The 19,061-nt window shown below is 38.2% G+C and overlaps 1 protein-coding gene across 1 annotated transcript in view; it reads left to right on the top strand.

Annotated features, from left to right (window-relative positions):
* LOC143302269 (TRPL translocation defect protein 14-like) overlaps positions 1 to 6,484 on the top strand; it is a 32,253-nt gene extending 25,769 nt beyond the window's left edge. Inside the window, exons 9-12 of the mRNA XM_076616862.1 lie at positions 1,172 to 1,268; positions 1,765 to 1,856; positions 2,506 to 2,621; positions 3,771 to 6,484. Of these exons, the coding sequence (XP_076472977.1) occupies positions 1,172 to 1,268; positions 1,765 to 1,856; positions 2,506 to 2,621; positions 3,771 to 3,978 (513 nt within the window). The 3' untranslated portion in view covers positions 3,979 to 6,484. The remainder of the gene's footprint in view (positions 1 to 1,171; positions 1,269 to 1,764; positions 1,857 to 2,505; positions 2,622 to 3,770) is intronic.
* The last annotated feature ends 12,577 nt before the right edge of the window (positions 6,485 to 19,061 follow it).

Genomic DNA, 19,061 nt, shown 5'->3' with positions numbered 1-19,061 from the left:
GATGATGGTGATATGGTTGGTATGTGATGTGAATGATGGTGATATGGTTGGTATGTGATGTGAATGATGGTGATATGGTTGGTATGTGATGTGGATGATGGTGATATGGTTGGTATGTGATGTGGATGATGGTGATATGGTTGGTATGTGATGTGGATGATGGTGATATGGTTGGTGTGTGATGTGGATGATGCATGGTATGATCAGTGTGTGATGTGGATGATGCATGGTATGATCAGTGTGTGATGTGGATGATGCATGGTATGATCAGTGTGTGATGTGGATGATGCATGGTATGATCAGTGTGTGATGTGGATGATGATGATATTGTTGGTGGATGATGCATGGTATGTCATGGTGACATACCAAGATGATGATATGATGACCAAGATGATGGATGATGATGATATGGTCAATGGATGATGATGATATGGTTTTCAATTATATATATGTGTGTGTGTATATGTCCATGTATGTATGCATATGTGTGTATATATATATATATTTTTTTTTTTTAAATTCTTTTATCTATTTATTTATTTAATTATTATTATTATTATTTATTTTATATATTTTTTTAAAAAATTTTTTTTTTTTTTTTTTTTTTTTTTTTTTCACTTATTATTTTACTTCCTTGTTAATATGTCCCTAACACTAACAGTCTCTTCCACCCCCTTCCCCCACTCCTGCCCTCTCACCCCCTGCCCATCTTCCCTCACCCTTCCCTTTCAGAACCCTTTCTTTCCCTCATACATTCACACTGACAGTTCTACTCACCCTGCTTTGTGTCCTTTCCTGTGACTTCTCATCACTTTCCTTTCCTGAACTTTATTCTCTCTCCCTCTCTGTCTGTACCTTTCTGTCTGTCACTCACTCATTTCATTTGCCTGAAGAAGAGCTTGTGGCTCGATACGTCGCCTCTTTTATCCCAAGTAAGTCGACTTTTACCAAGATTTTTTTAGTCTACCTCCCACTGATGATATGGTTGGTGGATGATGCATGGTATGATCAGTGTGTGATGTGGATGATGCATGGTATGATCAGTGTGTGATGTGGATGATGCATGGTATGATCAGTGTGTGATGTGGATGATGCATGGTATGATCAGTGTGTATGATCAGTGTGTGATGTGGATGATGCATGGTATGATCAGTGTATGATGCGGTTTCAGGAGTTCCCCCACTTCCAGGAGTTCACAGTGGTCCATGACTACCTGGTCACGCCCAGCAGGAAGATGCAGGCACGACTCCGTCGCCGCGGGCAACAAGGTATGCTCCCAGAATGCACCTGGCTGCCAGCACTGCTGGGAAAATGCCTGTGACTAGGGAAAGGAAACATTACAATAGATAATCACCAAGAAAAAACCCCCCAAAACCAGACTGTATTTCTCTGAGATTTAATTTTTCTGAAAAAAAGAAAAAGAAAAGCTTCTCAGAACTGATGAGAAAACAGGCAGTGTTGTCCCATGAATTGTTGAGAAGGCATGCTGTATTGCACGGACAGTTGATGGTAAACAGTCTGCATTGTACTGTGAGAATTGATGAGAAAACATGGAACAGTAACAGTTTCAATTTGTTCAGTAGCAAAACATTGCTGATCGATTCACTTTCATACCTTAACATGATGGTTTGTGTTGGAGTGGATTTCATCATACGCAAGTGCCTTGTGTGTATGTGTGTGTGCGTCTGCGTGTGTGTGTGTGTGTGTGTATGTCTGTGAATGTCCATGTGTGTGTGTGTGTGTGTGTGTGTGTCTGTGTTCAAGGGAACTGGACATATACACACACAATACGTCGCCCGGAGATTGAGCATGAGAGTGTGGAACTCCGTATGCCTGTCACCGAAAAAGACTATGAGGTGAGAGATCTTGTGAAGCATGTTGGGTGTACAACAGTGACTGATGAATGTGGTGCTGTGCATTGTATGAAGATTTGTAGGTCAGTTTTTGTTACGTTGTGTATTGTTGCACACAACCACTGAAGGCTACTTTTCACAAGCCCCAAGTGTTGTCCGACTGGCCATTCATTGTGATCGTTTTCTGTCGTCGTTATTCTTGTCCCTGTTTCTGTTCGTCTGTCTGCCTGAACAATCCTTTGTCTTTGCCTGTCTGAAAATTAATTCGTCATTCTTATGAAATATTTTATTTTCTAACGACACTCATATAACGGCATTTTAATTTAAAGTTTGAAAACACCAGCCCCAGTGAACAGACTAGACGAATCAGTAACAACAAGTCGTCTCAACGATCATCATAATATGATGTGAAATTTCAGCCACCCACACAAACATGGACTCAGTCGCAAACTTGTGTCAGAAACCCGCACGAAAACATACGCATATATGGTTTTTTGGGTTTTTTTCACTGAGATCAGCAGCAGAGAGGCTTTTGCCTCTCTGGGCTCTTTGTTCCTACCAAGCCAGATTTGACTGACATGATTTGATGACTTTCCATCACTCTGCAGTAACACGTCTAGAAATGAGGTGACTCGGGGGATGATGCTTGCAGATCCTGCTGGCCCAAAAGGATGAGAAGCACCACACGGTGTACAAGGTTCGGCGCTGCTTCCTCTGGCACAACCACTACTTCCAGCTGGACATCTACCAGTCGCCCTGTCCTGACAGGTCAGTGCTCTCCCCTTCCTGCTCTTCTCTCTTTCATGTCTTGCTGTTTTTACCTCATTTTAAAAATATTTTATTATTGATGTTTAATATATTTTCAAAATTCATGTCTGGCAACAGAAAAAAAAAATCCCCCCAAAAAAAAGAAAAAAAGAAAATTCTGTTACCCTAATAAAATAACAAGATCAGTGATGATGACCCTGATGATAATGACAATAACAAATGATGATAATCATGATGATGATGATAAGAATACTAATAACTATAACAATGATAATGATTATTCTACAACTAGTACTACTACTACTACTACCGCTACTACTATGACAATTATTACGACAATACTACTGCTACTAATGGTAATAACAGATAGTTTCATGTCAGCATGACTTCCTTCTCCTTGACATCTGCTGATGTAATTGGGGCACCAGTCAGGATTTGACTAATCAAACAAAAACTTTGTTTTCCCCCTTCTGGAATCCATAAACAGTTCAGCTTAGAGCGCCAGCTGTACCAAGCAAGAATAAACTTAACTAGAATGGTGTGTCGGTCATGAGAATACTCATATCTGCTCCAAAAAGAAGTAATCATGACACGAGTTAAGTCTTGCTTGGAGGGCAGTGAGTTGATATATGAGTGGTTTGAGATTAACAAGGATCCACCAGCGACAAGCTAGCTGCTACAGACTACTGCAGAGAAATTTCTAAAGACTACAGGCCGTGAACAGTTCCACTTTAAGAGCATCATGATAAATTATCATCATCATTCTCGTAAGTCTGTGTTTGTGTATAATTTTCGATTTATGTTCGTACCTTGTTATGTACTATCCCCCCCCCCCCTACCTCCCCTCCCCCCTAATATTCCTTGTGACCCCGGTACACTTGGTAGTAAACACATGTTCTATTTTCTGTTCTAAGTCAACATTATTATCACAAATAATCATTGGCATAAGTCATCATCATTATTGTCATGATTTATTGTTATCATCATGATGATATTCATTACTCTGTGTGTGTGTGTGTGTGTGTGACAAGTATCAGGGCTTGTTGTTGTTGAAGATGTTCACTACCAAAAATATGAATTGTGATCGATCATGATTATCATCAGTCAGTCATCATCATCATAACAATAATCACTGTGTATTGACGACAGGTGTAAGGGTCTGATGCTGTTGGAGACGTTCACCACCAAGGACCCGGACAAGGTGACGCTGCCCACCTTCATCAGGGTGGAGAAGGAAGTGACAGGAGACCCGTCCTACTCCATGTTCAACCTCTCCCTCAAGGATGAGTTCTCCTCCGCTGCTCACCCCGACCCCTCCACCTCTGACCCTGTGGAGGAGAACGGACATCAAGTGTGAGGCTGGTGTCAAGGGAGTGAACTGTGTGGAGTGTGGGGGGATGAAAGGGTATCGTATCTGCCTGTTCACTGATAGAGATTTGCAGATCTGGATCGTTTAACATTCTTTTCTTTTTTTTTCTTTCTTTTTTTTTTCTCAGGTTAGAGTTATGGAAGTTTGAACAAAAATATTTAGCTAAAAATGAAGGAAAAAACTTAATTTTTAATATGGAGAATTTCTCTCTTCGCCTAGTTGAGATTTGCAGATTTGTTATCATTGACATTCTTCTCTTCTTTTTTTTTCCAGTTTACATGTAGGCAATCTTGAACAAAAGTGTTCAAATATAATTTTAAAAAGGCTATAGTTTTCAATAGGGAGGAATTCTTTATTCAACTAGATGAGACTTGCAGATCTTTTTATAATTGACATTTTTTTCTCTGTCTTTTTTTTCCAAGTTAGATGTAGGCAGGCTTGAACAAAAGTGTTAGAATTGAAGAAAAAGCTCAATTTTTTAATGGGGAGAGATTCAGTCTTCAACTAGTTGAGATTGCAGATCTGTTTTGATTGACATTCTTTTTTTTTTCCAGGTTAGATGCAGGCAAGCTTGAACAAAAGTGTTGAAACAGAATTGAGGAATTTTTCATGAAATTATCTCTCCTCGACTGGTTGAGATTAGCAGATGTTATCATTGACATTGTTTTTTCCTCTTTTTATTTTTCCAGGTTAGAGGTTATCAAGCTTGAGCAAAATGTTAAGATAGAATTGAAGAAAAATCTCAAATTTTCATGAAGTAGGGTATCTCTCTCGGACTGGTTGAGATTTGCAGGTCCATATCATTTGACTTTTATTTTCGGGTTAGAGGTAGACAAGCTTGAATAAATCAATGAAAATAAAGAGTGAACACTGATTTTCATGAGGAGATATGAAGATAAGAAAAGCAGGTGTACTTTTCAATGCATCTTTTTTCTTGGGTCAGAGTTGTGAAAGCTTGAACAAAAAATAATAATCATGGAAATATAGAAAAACCTCAAATTTCCATGAGGGGATATGATCATAACAGCAAAAGTTGTGTGTTTGTGTTTTAATCTTTTTTGTGTTTTAATATGTTAGCATTTTTTTAAAATATATAATTTTTTTATCATATAACTGAATGTTTGTCTACACACAAGCACCATTATACTTTTTTTTCTTGCATGGAAAAAAAAAATGAAAAGAAGAAAATAAGCAGCTGTCCATGGCTGACTTTCAATGTGAAGAGGAGACAACCACAACATGCTTCATGACTACAAGGTCTTTTGCTTTGTATTACACTCAGCAAAGGCATTGTATATTTTGAGTCTTGCTTTTCATGCAAGATATTGAGTTCTCCACTTCCATTTTTAAAAAAAAGTAGCTTCAGAATTCTTGGGAAGATGCCAGTGTAAACAGCTAAGGACTGGGTTTTTTTCTGTTAGTTGATTTGTCTGAAGCTATTTTTATTTATTCGCTTTTTCACAGTGCACAAAACCATAGCGCTGAATGATACAGATACAACATATCACATCTGAGTAACATTTGGGGAAAAAGAAGATATAAGACATACACAGGCTTCATGGTTTTTGGTCACTGCCCAAGATACATGTACACCTCATCTGTACCTCAGAGAATGTTATAAAGGACTGTTGGCAATCACCACCATCATCATTAACTTTGTTGATATTCTTCCTTTTTTCTTTTCCTTTTTTTTTTCTTACTTTATTATCAGTTGTTTGACGAATACAATGAAGGAAACAAGAACAACAACAGTAAATGTAAAACAAACAGAGAAAAGCAAACAAACAAATGAAAATGAACAAATAAACGAGTAAAACAGAGAAAAGCAAACAAACAAATGAAAATGAACAAATAAACGAGCAAAGCAATCAAGTTCAACCGATGATGCAGGACTAGTGTTTGAATCTTTTCGTTTGTTTCAAACAGCACTTCCATTTCCTGAGTCATCTTGTTGATTTCTGATTGATTTCTGCTTTTTGAAGATGTTCTGACAAGATGTTACATTGTTTGGTGGGTTTTTTTGTTGTTGTTGTTGTTATTTTTCTTAATGATAGATTTTCATGTGAAGATGGTGCTCTACAGGACGTTATATTGCTTTTTTTTTTTTTTTTTTTTTGTTAATGATAGATTTTCCAGCTTCTTTTTCTTTGTCTTCTTCAATTTCTAAGTTCATCCATGACCATCTATGAGCAGTCTTATAAGTGTTTGACCTTGTTTACCCCACTGTTTAGGCAACCATGCTCCAATTTTCATTGCATCACAGCTCTAAAAAGCAAATATTACCAAGAGGTGAGAGACGACAGATCTGAAATACGACGTTGTTTGCTTCTGTGAACTTTGTTGTGGGAAACTGAGCATAGCATTTAGTGTCACAAGTGTGTTTTGACATCTTGTCTTTGGGGGAAAGATGTGTCCAGTGTGTTGTTGTGCTAAGAACGTGTTGTGTTTCAGTGGTTGTATGTGTTAGTGATAGATAGAAAGGGTCATAAGGTGATGGTGGTTGTTTTGTTTTTTTTGGGGGTGGGTTTGGGGGGATGAGTGTGGGGGTGTTGAGGGGGTCTTTTGTATTTTATTGTACTGTACTACTTTTTTCACAAAAAATTTCTCCTGTGCTGCTTTCCCCGGACAAAGTGCTGCTTTCCCCGGAGAGAGTGCTGCTTTCCCCGGAGAGAGTGTGTTGCCACGTTTTTTTGTTTTTCTTTGAATATTGTTTATCATCAGAAGTCAATGGAATTGCTTCCTGTTTCTGTGCAGTTTGGGGGGTATTTGTTTGAAAGGAACATTTTTATGGTGGGACTTGATTGTCTGATATAAATGCATAGATGTTGGTATAGTGTACCGAAGACAGAGCATCAGTATATTTCTTGAGAGTATATGAATGATGAATTGAAACATAACTGAGTACTGACCTTGAGAAGTTGAATTTTGTGGATAATTGCATGATGTAATTGCACAGGAGCAGAGGGATATGTGAGATGTGCACACACTGAGATAGGCCACATTTTTAAGTGTTCATCGTCACTGGTTATAAAAGGGATGAAAAGTTTTATATTTTGTGTGCGCATGTGCAAATAGTTGACAAGGCATTTAGTGCTGCCATCAGCAGTGTTTGGTTTAAACAGTATTTTATTTGGAACATGTCACAATACACACAGATATCAATGAACAGGACAAGAAAATCTTATATAAAGTTCTGTCATGATACATGTACATACTGAATGTGTGACGGATGTCATCACAACTAGAAGTTAAGACGTGATCATACATGAGTTTTGAACAAAACTAAGCTGAGATATAAATAAAGTGAAAGAAAATGAATAATAAAGGTGTGGTGGAGAAGGAAGTCAACAGAGAGAGAAAGAGAAGTACAAGCACAGCAAGACATTCAGACTGAACTAGGCTGACAAAGAAAGCGGTGAAGGCCAACCTTCTGGCGAAAAAAAAAAAAAAAGCAAGCAAGCAAGCACACCATCATGTATTCAGCAGTGTTTCTTTCTTCTGGGTGTACCCAAACCACACATTTTCCTGTGTGGTCAATAATTAACCAGATTTCAGCATTGACACGTGACCAGGTGAATGTCACAGTTTTTTGGTGTCCAGTGTTGACATTTTTTGTGTGTGTGTGTGTGCGTGTGTGTGTGTGCGTGTGTGCGTGTGTGTGTGTGTGTGTGGCCTCAGTTGCATGCAGGTCATGGAGCACCAGAATGTGTGTGTGTGTGGGGGGGGGGTTGTTTTTTTTCCTTATTTTTGGGTGGTTGTTTTTTTCATACACCTTCATCACTGGCCCCAAACAACAACCTTTCCTTCATCACTGGCCCCCTAAAAACCTTTCCTTCATCACTGGCCCCAAACAACAACCTTTCCTTCATCACTGGCCCCCAAAAAACCTTTCCTTCATCACTGGCCCAAAAAAACAACCTTTCCTTCATCACTGGCCCAAAAAAACAACCTTTCCTTCATCACTGGCCCCCTAAAAAACCTTTCCTTCATCACTGGCCCCAAACAACAACCTTTCCTTCATCACTGGCCCCCAAAAAACCTTTCCTTCATCACTGGCCCAAAAAAACAACCTTTCCTTCATCACTGGCCCCCAAAAAACAACCTTTCCTTCATCACTGGCCCAAAAAAACAACCTTTCCTTCATCACTGGCCCAAAAAAAAACGTTTTTTGTCTGTTTTCTTTGGGGTTTTTTGTTTTGTTTTGTTTGTTTTTCATTTTCTACAGAACATGCCAGTTTTTGATTAATATATTGTTTCAAAATGTATTCAGAGTAGTATTCTTCCAGATAGACAGACAAAATCACCACACACTACATAACACTCATCATATATCCAATTCCTAAATGAAGCTTGTACAGAAAAATAGTAATAAAAAGATAAAAAGCACAACAACTGACCCGGCACCATGGCAGGTTTTCCTCTGGTGCATGGCCTCTATTCACCTCTGGGCTGTTTCATGCTGCGGCTGTAACAGAATGTGTCAGGTGTATGGTCATTTTTACCCAGCCATGTAGGCAGCCATACTTTGTTTTCTGGGGTGGGTATATGCTGGGTGTTTCTTTCCATGACTTGTGAAATAGATTCCAGGATATTCATCGTGTGTGTTTTAGCTGCAGCCATGTTCTGTGTCAGTCGTTTAATGTTGTTGTTTTTTTGGTTGTTTTTGTTGTTATTGTTTTTGTGCAAAGGAAGGGAGGGTTAAATTGATTTACACCCCATTTTCACTTACATTTTGATGGCAACTACTATCAAAGGTTATTTGTTTTGTTTTGTTTTGTTTTTGGTGTTTTTATTAAAATGATTTCCTGTGAATGATGATTTTTTTTGGTACGAAAAGCATTTAATGATGATAATACCAATGATATTGATAATAATGATATAGACATTGCAGTTTGACATTTGCATCTCCAATGCAGGGAGTTTGTGGCGTTGACAACAGAAGTTGTAAGTACACAAACATGCATGCATCAAGTGTATGTACATGAACAAACTAGTTGAAATTTCATTTGAAACCTGACTTTGTACCTGTTGAGTTGATTGGTTGATTGGTTTGCTGTCGGTCTTTGGTGTACATGAATGTGTGTGTGTGTGTGTGTGTGTGTGCCATCATGCACAGAAGTTTTTTAATGCTGCAGTTTTAACTGTATGCAAAAGAGAGAATTATTTTTTAAAGTAAAGTGGTAGCTACATCATGCTTTTATTGTGATATTGTTTGTTAGCATTAATTTCTAATTACGCATATTGTGATGAATAATTCAGTTCTCCAGGGAAGATGGGTAGGACTAAAAGGCTGTGATGTCCAGTGTTAGTTTATAAAAAAAATAAAAATAAAAAAAAAAAAAGAGAGAGAGAGAGAGAAAAAAACAACAAATGCTAATTCTCCTTCAGTGTCTTGTTTGAAATGCAATCTTTAAACTTAGAATCTCACTGATTTTTTGTGTTTGTTTGTTTGCATCTTGATGACCTGTTCATGTTTTGATATCCATTCTGAGATACCTGAAACAGAATCTCATGTGTATGTTTTGGACATCGTCTGTTTGTTTTTTTCAACAGAATCTCGATGGTTTTCATGTTCATGTTTTACATTGATTTAACCTTTATGATTTGTGGTGTGTATTTGTGCTTTTTTTTTTCAGCTGATGTGGGATTTTTTTAATGTTTTTTTTTTTGTTTGTTTGTTTTGTTGTTTTTTTACATCTGTCATTTTTTAGAAAAGAAATATCAAGACACAAAATTTAACACAGGATTTTTTTCCTTTTTTGTGGTTGGGGTTTTTTTTGGTTTTTTTTTTTGCTCTTCTTTATTTTATGTTTTTATATTTATCTATTTATTTGCATTCCAAGGCAAACTTAATGAGCAGGGAAACGAGTGTGGAAGTAGGATAAATTGTGTCCCAGCGTGTTTTTAAAAATACATACTTTTAATCCATTTACTACACTGTGGACATAATATATAGAAGTAATTGTACAAGTGATTTTCTCAGTTCAGTGCTGTAGGTGGTGGGGCAAGGGGGGGGAGGCCATCACACCTGAAATTTGATGGTTAAAATGACCCATTAGCATTTGCCCCTAAACGTGTGGTTGTCCTTATACTGCATGCAGTTGATGAGTGTTGTGTTCAGGCCACAGTCATGAGTTTTCCACACACCCCATGTTACCTTGTGTCCATACTACACTGCATGGCAGGGGGACTGTCAGTGCTTTGATACCACGCATGTCGTTAACCCCTTGACCACTGCTTGGTGAAGGAAGAGAAGTGTGGCAGGAATTTGAAATTTAGTTACTTCCCTTTTTTTTCTTCTTCTTTTTTTTAATAACAAAAACAGATAATACATACTCAAATCATAACAAGTTGTACAAAAGCAAAACAACAACAACACAGAAATTTTGAACTAATTTATAATGAGAAGAAGAACAAGGAGAAGACAGAGGGAAGAAGAAGGAGAAGACGGAAGAAGAAGAAGAAGACAGAGGGAAGGAGAAGACGGAAGGAAGAAGAAGGAGAAGATGGAGGGAAGAGGAAGAAGAAGGAGAAGACGGAGGGAAGAGGAAGGAGAAGATGGAGGGAAGGAGAAGATGGAGAGAAGGAGAAGACAGAGGGAAGAGGAAAGAGAAGACAGAGGAAAGAGGAAGGAGAAGATGGAGGGAAGAGGAAGGAGAAGACGGACGGAAGAAGAAGGAGACGTCAGAGGGAAGAGGAAGAAGGAGAAGACGAAGGGAAGGAGAAGTCAGAGGGAAGAAGAAGGAGAAGTCAGAGGGAAGAGGAAGATAAGAAGTCAGAGAGAAGAGGAAGAAGGAATAGACGGAGGGAAGAAAAAGGAGAAGTCAGAGGGAAGAGGAAGAAGAAGGAGAAGATGGAGAAAAGAAGAAAAACAAGGAGAAGATGGAGGGGAGAGGAAGAAGACGATGTGACAGTTACTTCCTTCTCTGTATTTCTGTAGGTGTGACGATTTTTCTGAACAAAAGAAATGTGTTCTGAAGAGGAAGAGGTCTGAATAACGAATGGTGAGAGACATCATGACCTGTAAACCCAGTCATAGCTCACCGAGGTGGCAGCCCTTCACTGACAAGCATACTTGCTCGTCAGCAACAGTACTGGGGTTGATTACCAACACAGTCTTGCGGAGTACATGTTTAGTGTATGCCACTGAGTACACAATCTTTAGTGTATGGCATGGAGTGCATTGTGTATGCCACAGAGTACACAATGTTTAGCGTATGCCATGGGGTACATAATGTTTAGTGTATGCCATGGGGTACACAATGTTTAGTGTATGCCATGGGGTACACAATGTTTAGTGTATGCCATGGGGTACATAATGTTTCGTGTATGGCATGGAGTACATTGTATATGCCACAGAATACATAGTGTTTTCTGAATGCCAGAGGAACCATTCATTGTTTCAATTTTGCTCAGGATAATTGTCTGTGCATACTGATGCTGCAGAGGATGCCAAAAATAATAACAAAAAAAACATCAGTGTATTGGTTAGTGTGTGATGAAGTATTGGTGGAAGGTGGTGGGTGACGTCCGCAGTTTGCTGTGTTCTCTCCCCTTACCTCATGTAATTCCATTAACTGTTTTGTCAAATGGTTTTCCCGTTTTAGATTTCAGAATCTCATACAATGCAAGATGACTACCCTTCTTTACGGGACACAGGCTGGTGGAGTGTAGAATGTACATGTTCTTCCCTCATAGTTGCTCCAGATCTGTTTACATAGACAAGATCTACAGTCCTTGTTCAGTGTGTTGAGTTGATTTTGTCTATATACTGGAAAATAATAAAACCCTTCGATTGTAATGGAGTTTTTTTTGTTTTGTTTTGTTTTTGTTTGCAACATCTGAGGTTGATGATGTACTATTTTCACTTTTCTTCTTCCCCTTTTTCTTTTTTTTTTTACTTTGTGTGTGTGTGTGAGTGTGTGTGTGTGTGTGTGTGTGTCTGCAATTTCAGGCTTCTGTGAGTAAGCTTGTGTGTGGGTGCATAAGTTAGGTGAACACGACCCCTTTTTGTTCTTATATTTTTATCACATCATTTGCCTTAAAAGTACCTTTCATTTTATTCCAGTCAAATATATTTATGTATTTGTTTATTTCATTTACTTTTTAATGTTTCGTACAGATGAAGGACAGGTTCTCAAGGCCTGACGAGCGTGTTGGGTGTGTGTGTATCAGGCATCTGCTCTGTGTTTGATTGGTTGTGTTCGGGGTTTTTTTTGTTTTGTTTTTTCGTTTTTCCCTTTTGAGCATTGCATAAAACTCTTGTTCTCTGTTAGGCTGCTACTTTTCAACCAGTTTTGGTGAAGTTACACCTGGATATAACACTGACATTCACCTCAGTTGATGGGATAAGTTACATCTGGATATTACGTTCACATTCAACTCAGCTGATGGGATACCCATTGCATGTGGGGAGAGGGTACCTACACATGACAACAACAAAAAATCATAAATTTAATTACTTATCTAATTACTTTTGTTTCTTATTTTACTTCATTTCCTTTAATTTCCCTCAAGGCATGACTAAGTGTGTTGACTTACACTGCTGGTCAGGCATATGCTTAGCAGATGTGATGTAGAGGTATACTGATATGTCCGAATGCAGTGATGCCTCCTTCAGTAACAAAACAGAACTGGGAAAAAAAAGGCAACAATGTATCATAGTCATGTCGGACGATGACCTTAAGAACAGCAGAGGATGCAACTGCTGTCCCAACTAACTGGGCTAGAATTTGATTACAGAGGAGAGTGTCTTGCCCAAGTTACATCCCCACTCTCTTGACCAAGGTTTTAGTACAGTTGGTGTTGGGATGGTTCCAAAAGCAAACTATCCCCCAAGGCTGCAGCACTAAAAGCCAGTGCAACCTTGCCTCCTAGTTTGAGAGTCACAGTCCTTCAGAAGTAACCACACTGTAAAGAAATTCCCATTGCAGTGGATAAATGACTGATCATACAGCTCTCACTTTGCTGTTGGCCCAAGTGTAAGCTGATTTCAATCTCTGATATAAGCAGAGTGTTGAGCTGAAAGACAACAGTGACATCACTGAATGACACGTTTAGTTATGCAGTGAGAAGATCAACTTTTATACTGGGTTTCCACGAATCAAACTGAACACCTTTGGATTGTGAGCTTGGTGCTCTAATTAGTTGTGTTAAACAGCAAACTTCGTACCTGTTTAACACCTCAACATAGGTGATCTCCTTTTGTAAAATCCTAAATTCTGGGACCCATTTAAATAAAATTTTTTCATGTGTTTTGCAATGCAGACATGTGAGAAATTACCTGTAGTGTGTAATCCACCATTCTAAGGCATAAAAACTATGTAAACTGATCCACATCAGGAACATGAACTGATATCTGTCAACTCAAGCTGCTAAGTTTTTGTTCGCATGGTTTGGGGGCCAAAAATGGAAAGACAGACTCTGTAATTGGCACAGACTGAATGAATGCGTCAATGCAGACAATTTTGTGGACCTGGCAAGGTGACAGCATATTTGTGAAACAACTGAATCTGTTTTAATATTAAGTACAATACTCCTCAAATTGATTAGAAAAAACACTTAAGAATGGGTCACAAAATCGAATAATTGTAATATCGCTTCAACATTCCATGAAAATTTTCACTTAAATGGGCCCCTGAATTTAGGATATTACAAATAGGAAATTACCCTCAACATTCAGAACACCCTTATAATTCAGGACAACATTCTGAATGTGCAGTCTGGGTGTTTTAATGTCTCCATAGTCTACTGAACACTGACATGGTTACAGGATCTCCATTGTGTCAATTTCTGCTTAAACTCACTCTTTCTGAACCTAACTTTACACACCTCTCATAAAACAACAATACTTTGAAGCCAGATAAAAAAAAAAAACCCAAAAAAACAACACAAGCATAAATCTCAGCTGTCTCTTTATTATGTCAAGTTGATATTTGTTCTTTTATTTGAATGCGACAAAATTATGTACTCTGAAATCAATCATACTCAAAGCAATCAAATTAGATGTTTGGATGTGGAAATGTAAAGACTTTGGTTACAGTGTAAAGGATTTTCTATTGTTGCTCTACAAAGTCTGAACCACTCATGTCAGAATGGAAAACTGCTAAGAATGTTCCACAAAAAATATACAACACATACTCATGCTTTTGCTAAGAGATAATGAAAACAATGCTATACAGATACTACCAAAAAATCACTTGCATTTTCCATTTAGAAATGAAAACTGAAATTTCTACAGACATCTCAGTACATACCCATATCTTTCCAATTTGAAAATAAAAACAAAACATTTCTACATATCTGACATGTACCTATGCTTTGGTTAAAGGTTAAAGGTGTCATTGCCTTTTGTGGCCATTGGGGCAGTGAAAACACAACCACTGTGTCCAGGGCTCAGTGTAATCCTCTCCGTCCACATTTAACCTTCCCCAACTGAAGTCAGGTACCCACTCATACCTGAGTGATGAAAATCAGGGGCAAGTGCCTTTACCTGGGACACAACACCATGCAGAAATGGAGCCTCGAACCCTCATCTGTGGTGAACACTGGATCAGCAGTCTAATGCCTAACTAATTCACCCATGGAACCTCTTTGTGCATTACCTACAGAAGAAAAGAATTCCCCCACAGATGTCACAACATGAACACCGTGCGTTAACTACAAGAGAAAAAAACACACCTTCAAATATGTCATTATATGAACACATGCTTAACTCCAATAACATGAAAGCACAAGGACCCAGTACTGCATACTGTGGGGGGAAAAAAACCCACCAGAATTCACAAGCTCTTATATAACTGTTACAAAAATGAAAGCACATAGACCTTATAACCCTACAATTAACACATGCTGAGCTAAGAAATTATAGCGCAGAATCAGGCACAGCCGAAGAGAACACAGCAGCAGTGCAGGATCTGCTTTGGTGAGTAGCTTCATGGTGACCTGACATTGGTAGATGCCCCTGGGATGCCTGGCCAGAGCTTGCTGGTTGTTTTTCTTTTTTTGGTTGTTTTTTTTTTTTTTTGGGGGGGGGGGGGGGGGGTTGGCATGCTACTGGGTATCCTCAGTTTCTGCATCATCCTCAATCCTCTGCATTCCACATTACTGGCAACTATTTGTTCCAGTCTGCATTTCCAATCATTAACAACTATTTGTTCAGTGTTTGATTTTCCCCTGTACTTTGATTACGGTAGTGATTGTTCTTTGGCACCTGAAGGACAGCCTGCTTGTAGTCAATGTACATGTGTACAAATATTTACTAAAGACACATGCACATACAACAACAAACGTGATATGAGAAATGACCAAAAAAGAAATAAAAAAAGAAGCTAGCAATGTAATAACAGGAGATAAAATAAATGTTCTGTTTAAAAAAACAACAACAAAACAACAACAACAATCATGAAAAAAAACAATGTTTTATTTTTAAAAAACACAAAAATCTGTTCTTTTCTTTCTTTGTACGCTTAAAACCCACTCCCCACACTCGGCCATATCACAAGACTGAAACACAGAAATAAAAATATACAAATGAAAACAAACAAAACATTTTCATTCCTGATTATGGCACATATATCATTGTGTAAATAACTTCTTTTTTTTGAAAAAATCAAAACAATCAACAGAATCACTTTCACTTTTCCCCTGTGTCTTTGTTTTTTTCCAGAAACAAGATTAAGTTCCCACAGGACAGATTCCCAGCAGAACCTACCAGGATACAAGACTCTAACAAAGATCATCATCACTATCATTAGTGTTGCTTATGGTCCAGCCGACTGCACAGGGCCATATCAGGACTGCCCAACAACACAAATGTCCAGTTTCAGTTTCTGAAGGAGGCGTCACTGCATTCGGACAAATCCATATACGCTACACCACATCTGCAAGGCAGATGCCTGACAGCAGCATAACCCAACATGCTTGTCAAGCCTTGAGTGCATGCTTACTTATTTGTGTACCTATCAGAGTGGATTTCTTTTTACCTAAGTTTGCCAGAGGACAACACTCTTGTTGCCATGGGTTCTTTTTCAGTGCACCAAGAGTGTGCTGCACATGGGACCTCGGTTTATCACCACATCCGAAAGACTAGACACTCAATTTGATTTTCCAGTCAAACTTGGGGGAAAGGGTGTGAGCGGATTTCAAACCCACACCCTCACTGACTCTCTGTATTGGCAGCTGAGCGTCTTAACCATTCTGCCACCTTCCTCCGCAAATGTCCAACCGCGTTAAACAAAAAAACTGTCACATATATAATAAAAAAAATCATTAAGATAAAACTTCAAAACACAATTCATGGCATAGTATCTTAACCATTTACTTCCTTTGGGCAAATAAGATTACTGACAAAAAATCTCTGGTAGAAAAGAGTACAATGTACTTAACACAGTATTCTACTATTCCTATTGTTCAACAATATAAATAACATAATAGTATTCCTATTTTCTTGGATTAAATAAATATTTGAAGTGTAATCTTAGTCAGACTAATATGTGTATACTCCAACAATCATCAGAAACAACGTCAAAGTGAAATGGAAGGAGACTGGCAGTGGGCACTGAACAAGTCCAACAAGGAAAAAACACATCTGCTCAAGAAACCTAATTTCCACTGAAAATGCAAGGTAAAAGGAATTAATCATAAGTTTTGATTTTCTATATTCCACCAGACATCCTGAGCAAGGAAAGTATGCACCAGTAACAAAATGGAAACCAGATCTGAAGTGTTGCAAAAAGACAGTGAAAACAAACGTAGCGTATTGCTGTATTACTATTTCAAAACTATATCTTACAAAACCAAACAGGACACTTGACATTGTTGTTTATAGTCCAACTGACTGCATAGTCAACTGACTGCACATCAAAACTGCCCAACTTAACAAAAAAATTCAAAACCATTAAACTGTAATAAAAACAATAAATAAATAAATAAAAAATTAATTTAGACGATCGCAATTTCTCAACATATTATCTTTACCATTAAGCTCCCTAAGGCAAATAAGACTAGGCTGGTCTGAGGACACCAGCCCTTCAACTTGATTCGTCATCCTCAGATTACAAAAAATTGTAAAATCTATTGACAAAATATTCTTCAAAGGCAAAAAAAGCAAAGAACACTGCTGACCGAACAGCTAGTGCCCATCCCAGTGTTTACAATATCACAACCAGCAAAACAGCACAAACAATACATCACTGGCTTTAAAAGAGAGAAAAAACAAAGTGTTGATGCTTCCTGGAGAAAATAAAGGGGAACATATTGTAAAGGCAGAAACAGCAGACAAACAGTGGATGAAGAAGTAAGACAGAAACAAAGAAACAGAAAAGAGGAAATTTCTGGCACTGTTCTCCGAGAAAGCAAGGATGTTAATTCTACTGAAAGACCCTGACATCCCATGGTGGAGGATCTCAAGTATCCCATATTGTATTGTATTGTATTGTACTGTATTGTACTGTATTGTATTACTAATTTTTGTCAACAGATTTCTCTGTGTGAAATTTGGGCTGCTCTCCCCAGGAAGAGTGCATCGCTACACTGAGAGCGCCACCCATTTCTTTTTGTATTTTTTTCAGCATGCAGGTTTTGTTGTGTTTTTTTGTTTTTTTTGTTTTTTTTTCCCTATCGAAGTGGATCTATCTACAGAACTTTGCCAGGGACGACCCTTTTGTTGCCATGGGTTCTTTTAAATGTGCTAAGTGCATGCTGCACACAGGCTCTCCGTTTATCGTCTCATCCAATGAATAATACTGTGATATTACTATTTCAAAAGGATCCTGACAAACACTGAAAGCTAATGTTAAGTGTCATCATACTATGTACTGTTTCAATCCTATATAAAACTTGTGAAAATAAAACAACATGAAAACTACAATAGAAACTAAACTACAGTAACATGAAAGCAAGCTGTTTCTACAACTGTTGATATCAGTCATGAAAATTCTATCTTTTGTTTCGATGGCATAACTTACAAAGGCGAAAAGTAATATACGTAAAAAATAGACATAAAGTATCTAAACGTAAAATTTCTGGTATGTCCTAAGAAAACAGATTTAAATGAAAACAGTTGCAGACATATGACTGTAAAACTCAGTTTTGCCAGCAATTCTATAAACAGAGAGAGAAAGAGAAAGACAAACAGACAGAGACAGAGGAAATGACATTAATGACGCAGCTAGTTTTTTCAACACACATCTAGTTTTTCATAAATTATTATTCCTTTTGAAAATAAATAAGCATACAAAGCAAATATAACAATGGAAGCTAGGTCTCAAATATTCTAATGGTGCTCTTTCACAAATTTTAAATGACAATGCACACACACATACACACACACACAAACACTGGTGACAGTGGACAAAAGCTCACAAGAGTCAATGACATTTTTGCTACAAGAAAAAAAAAGTGTGTTGGGGGGTGGGGTGGGTGGGAGGACAGATACCAAGGACCTAGAAAACCAGAAACTACCACGACCCTACACACACACTCACACATGAACACACACAGACACACACTTGCATACTATGAACACGAATACAGCTGTTGACAAAGATGACGAGCACACCTGTGCTGACAAAAATTCACATGTAGCCATCCTTTTAAAGCCCAGACTCTGGGCAAGTTCCATGCTGCCTATCTGGATATGAGAGAAATGAACGACTGATATCAGCACAGCAAATAGAGATATACAATCCAAACAAAAAATGAAAGAAAATGAAACAGCCTAGCCTATGCTTGTTTCCCAGCAGCGCCTCCCATGCTTCATGCAGCAACATCCATCATAACAGTAGTTCAGTTCAGTTCAGTTACTCAAGGAGGCGTCACTGCTTTCAGACAAATCTACACATCTACTAAGCAGATGCCTGACCAGCAGCGTAACCCAACACGATCAGTCAGGCCTCGAGGCGTCATAATAACAGCAGTTCAGCACATCAGTTTAACACTATTCTCTTTGAATCAATATAACAAATTGAGTGTTGCACTAAAAGGTGTAGGTTCCACAGCCCTTTACAGCCATCAGTGAATTTATATCCTCTGTGTCTGGGGCTCTGGATAGGAAGGCAGGGCCCAATCCT

This window comes from Babylonia areolata, chromosome 29 (genome assembly GCF_041734735.1).
Source record: "Babylonia areolata isolate BAREFJ2019XMU chromosome 29, ASM4173473v1, whole genome shotgun sequence".
NCBI classification, from domain to species: Eukaryota; Metazoa; Mollusca; class Gastropoda; order Neogastropoda; family Buccinidae; genus Babylonia; species Babylonia areolata.
The sequence above is the reverse complement of the archived record's forward strand: the minus strand, read 5'-3'. Positions and strand labels throughout refer to the sequence as shown.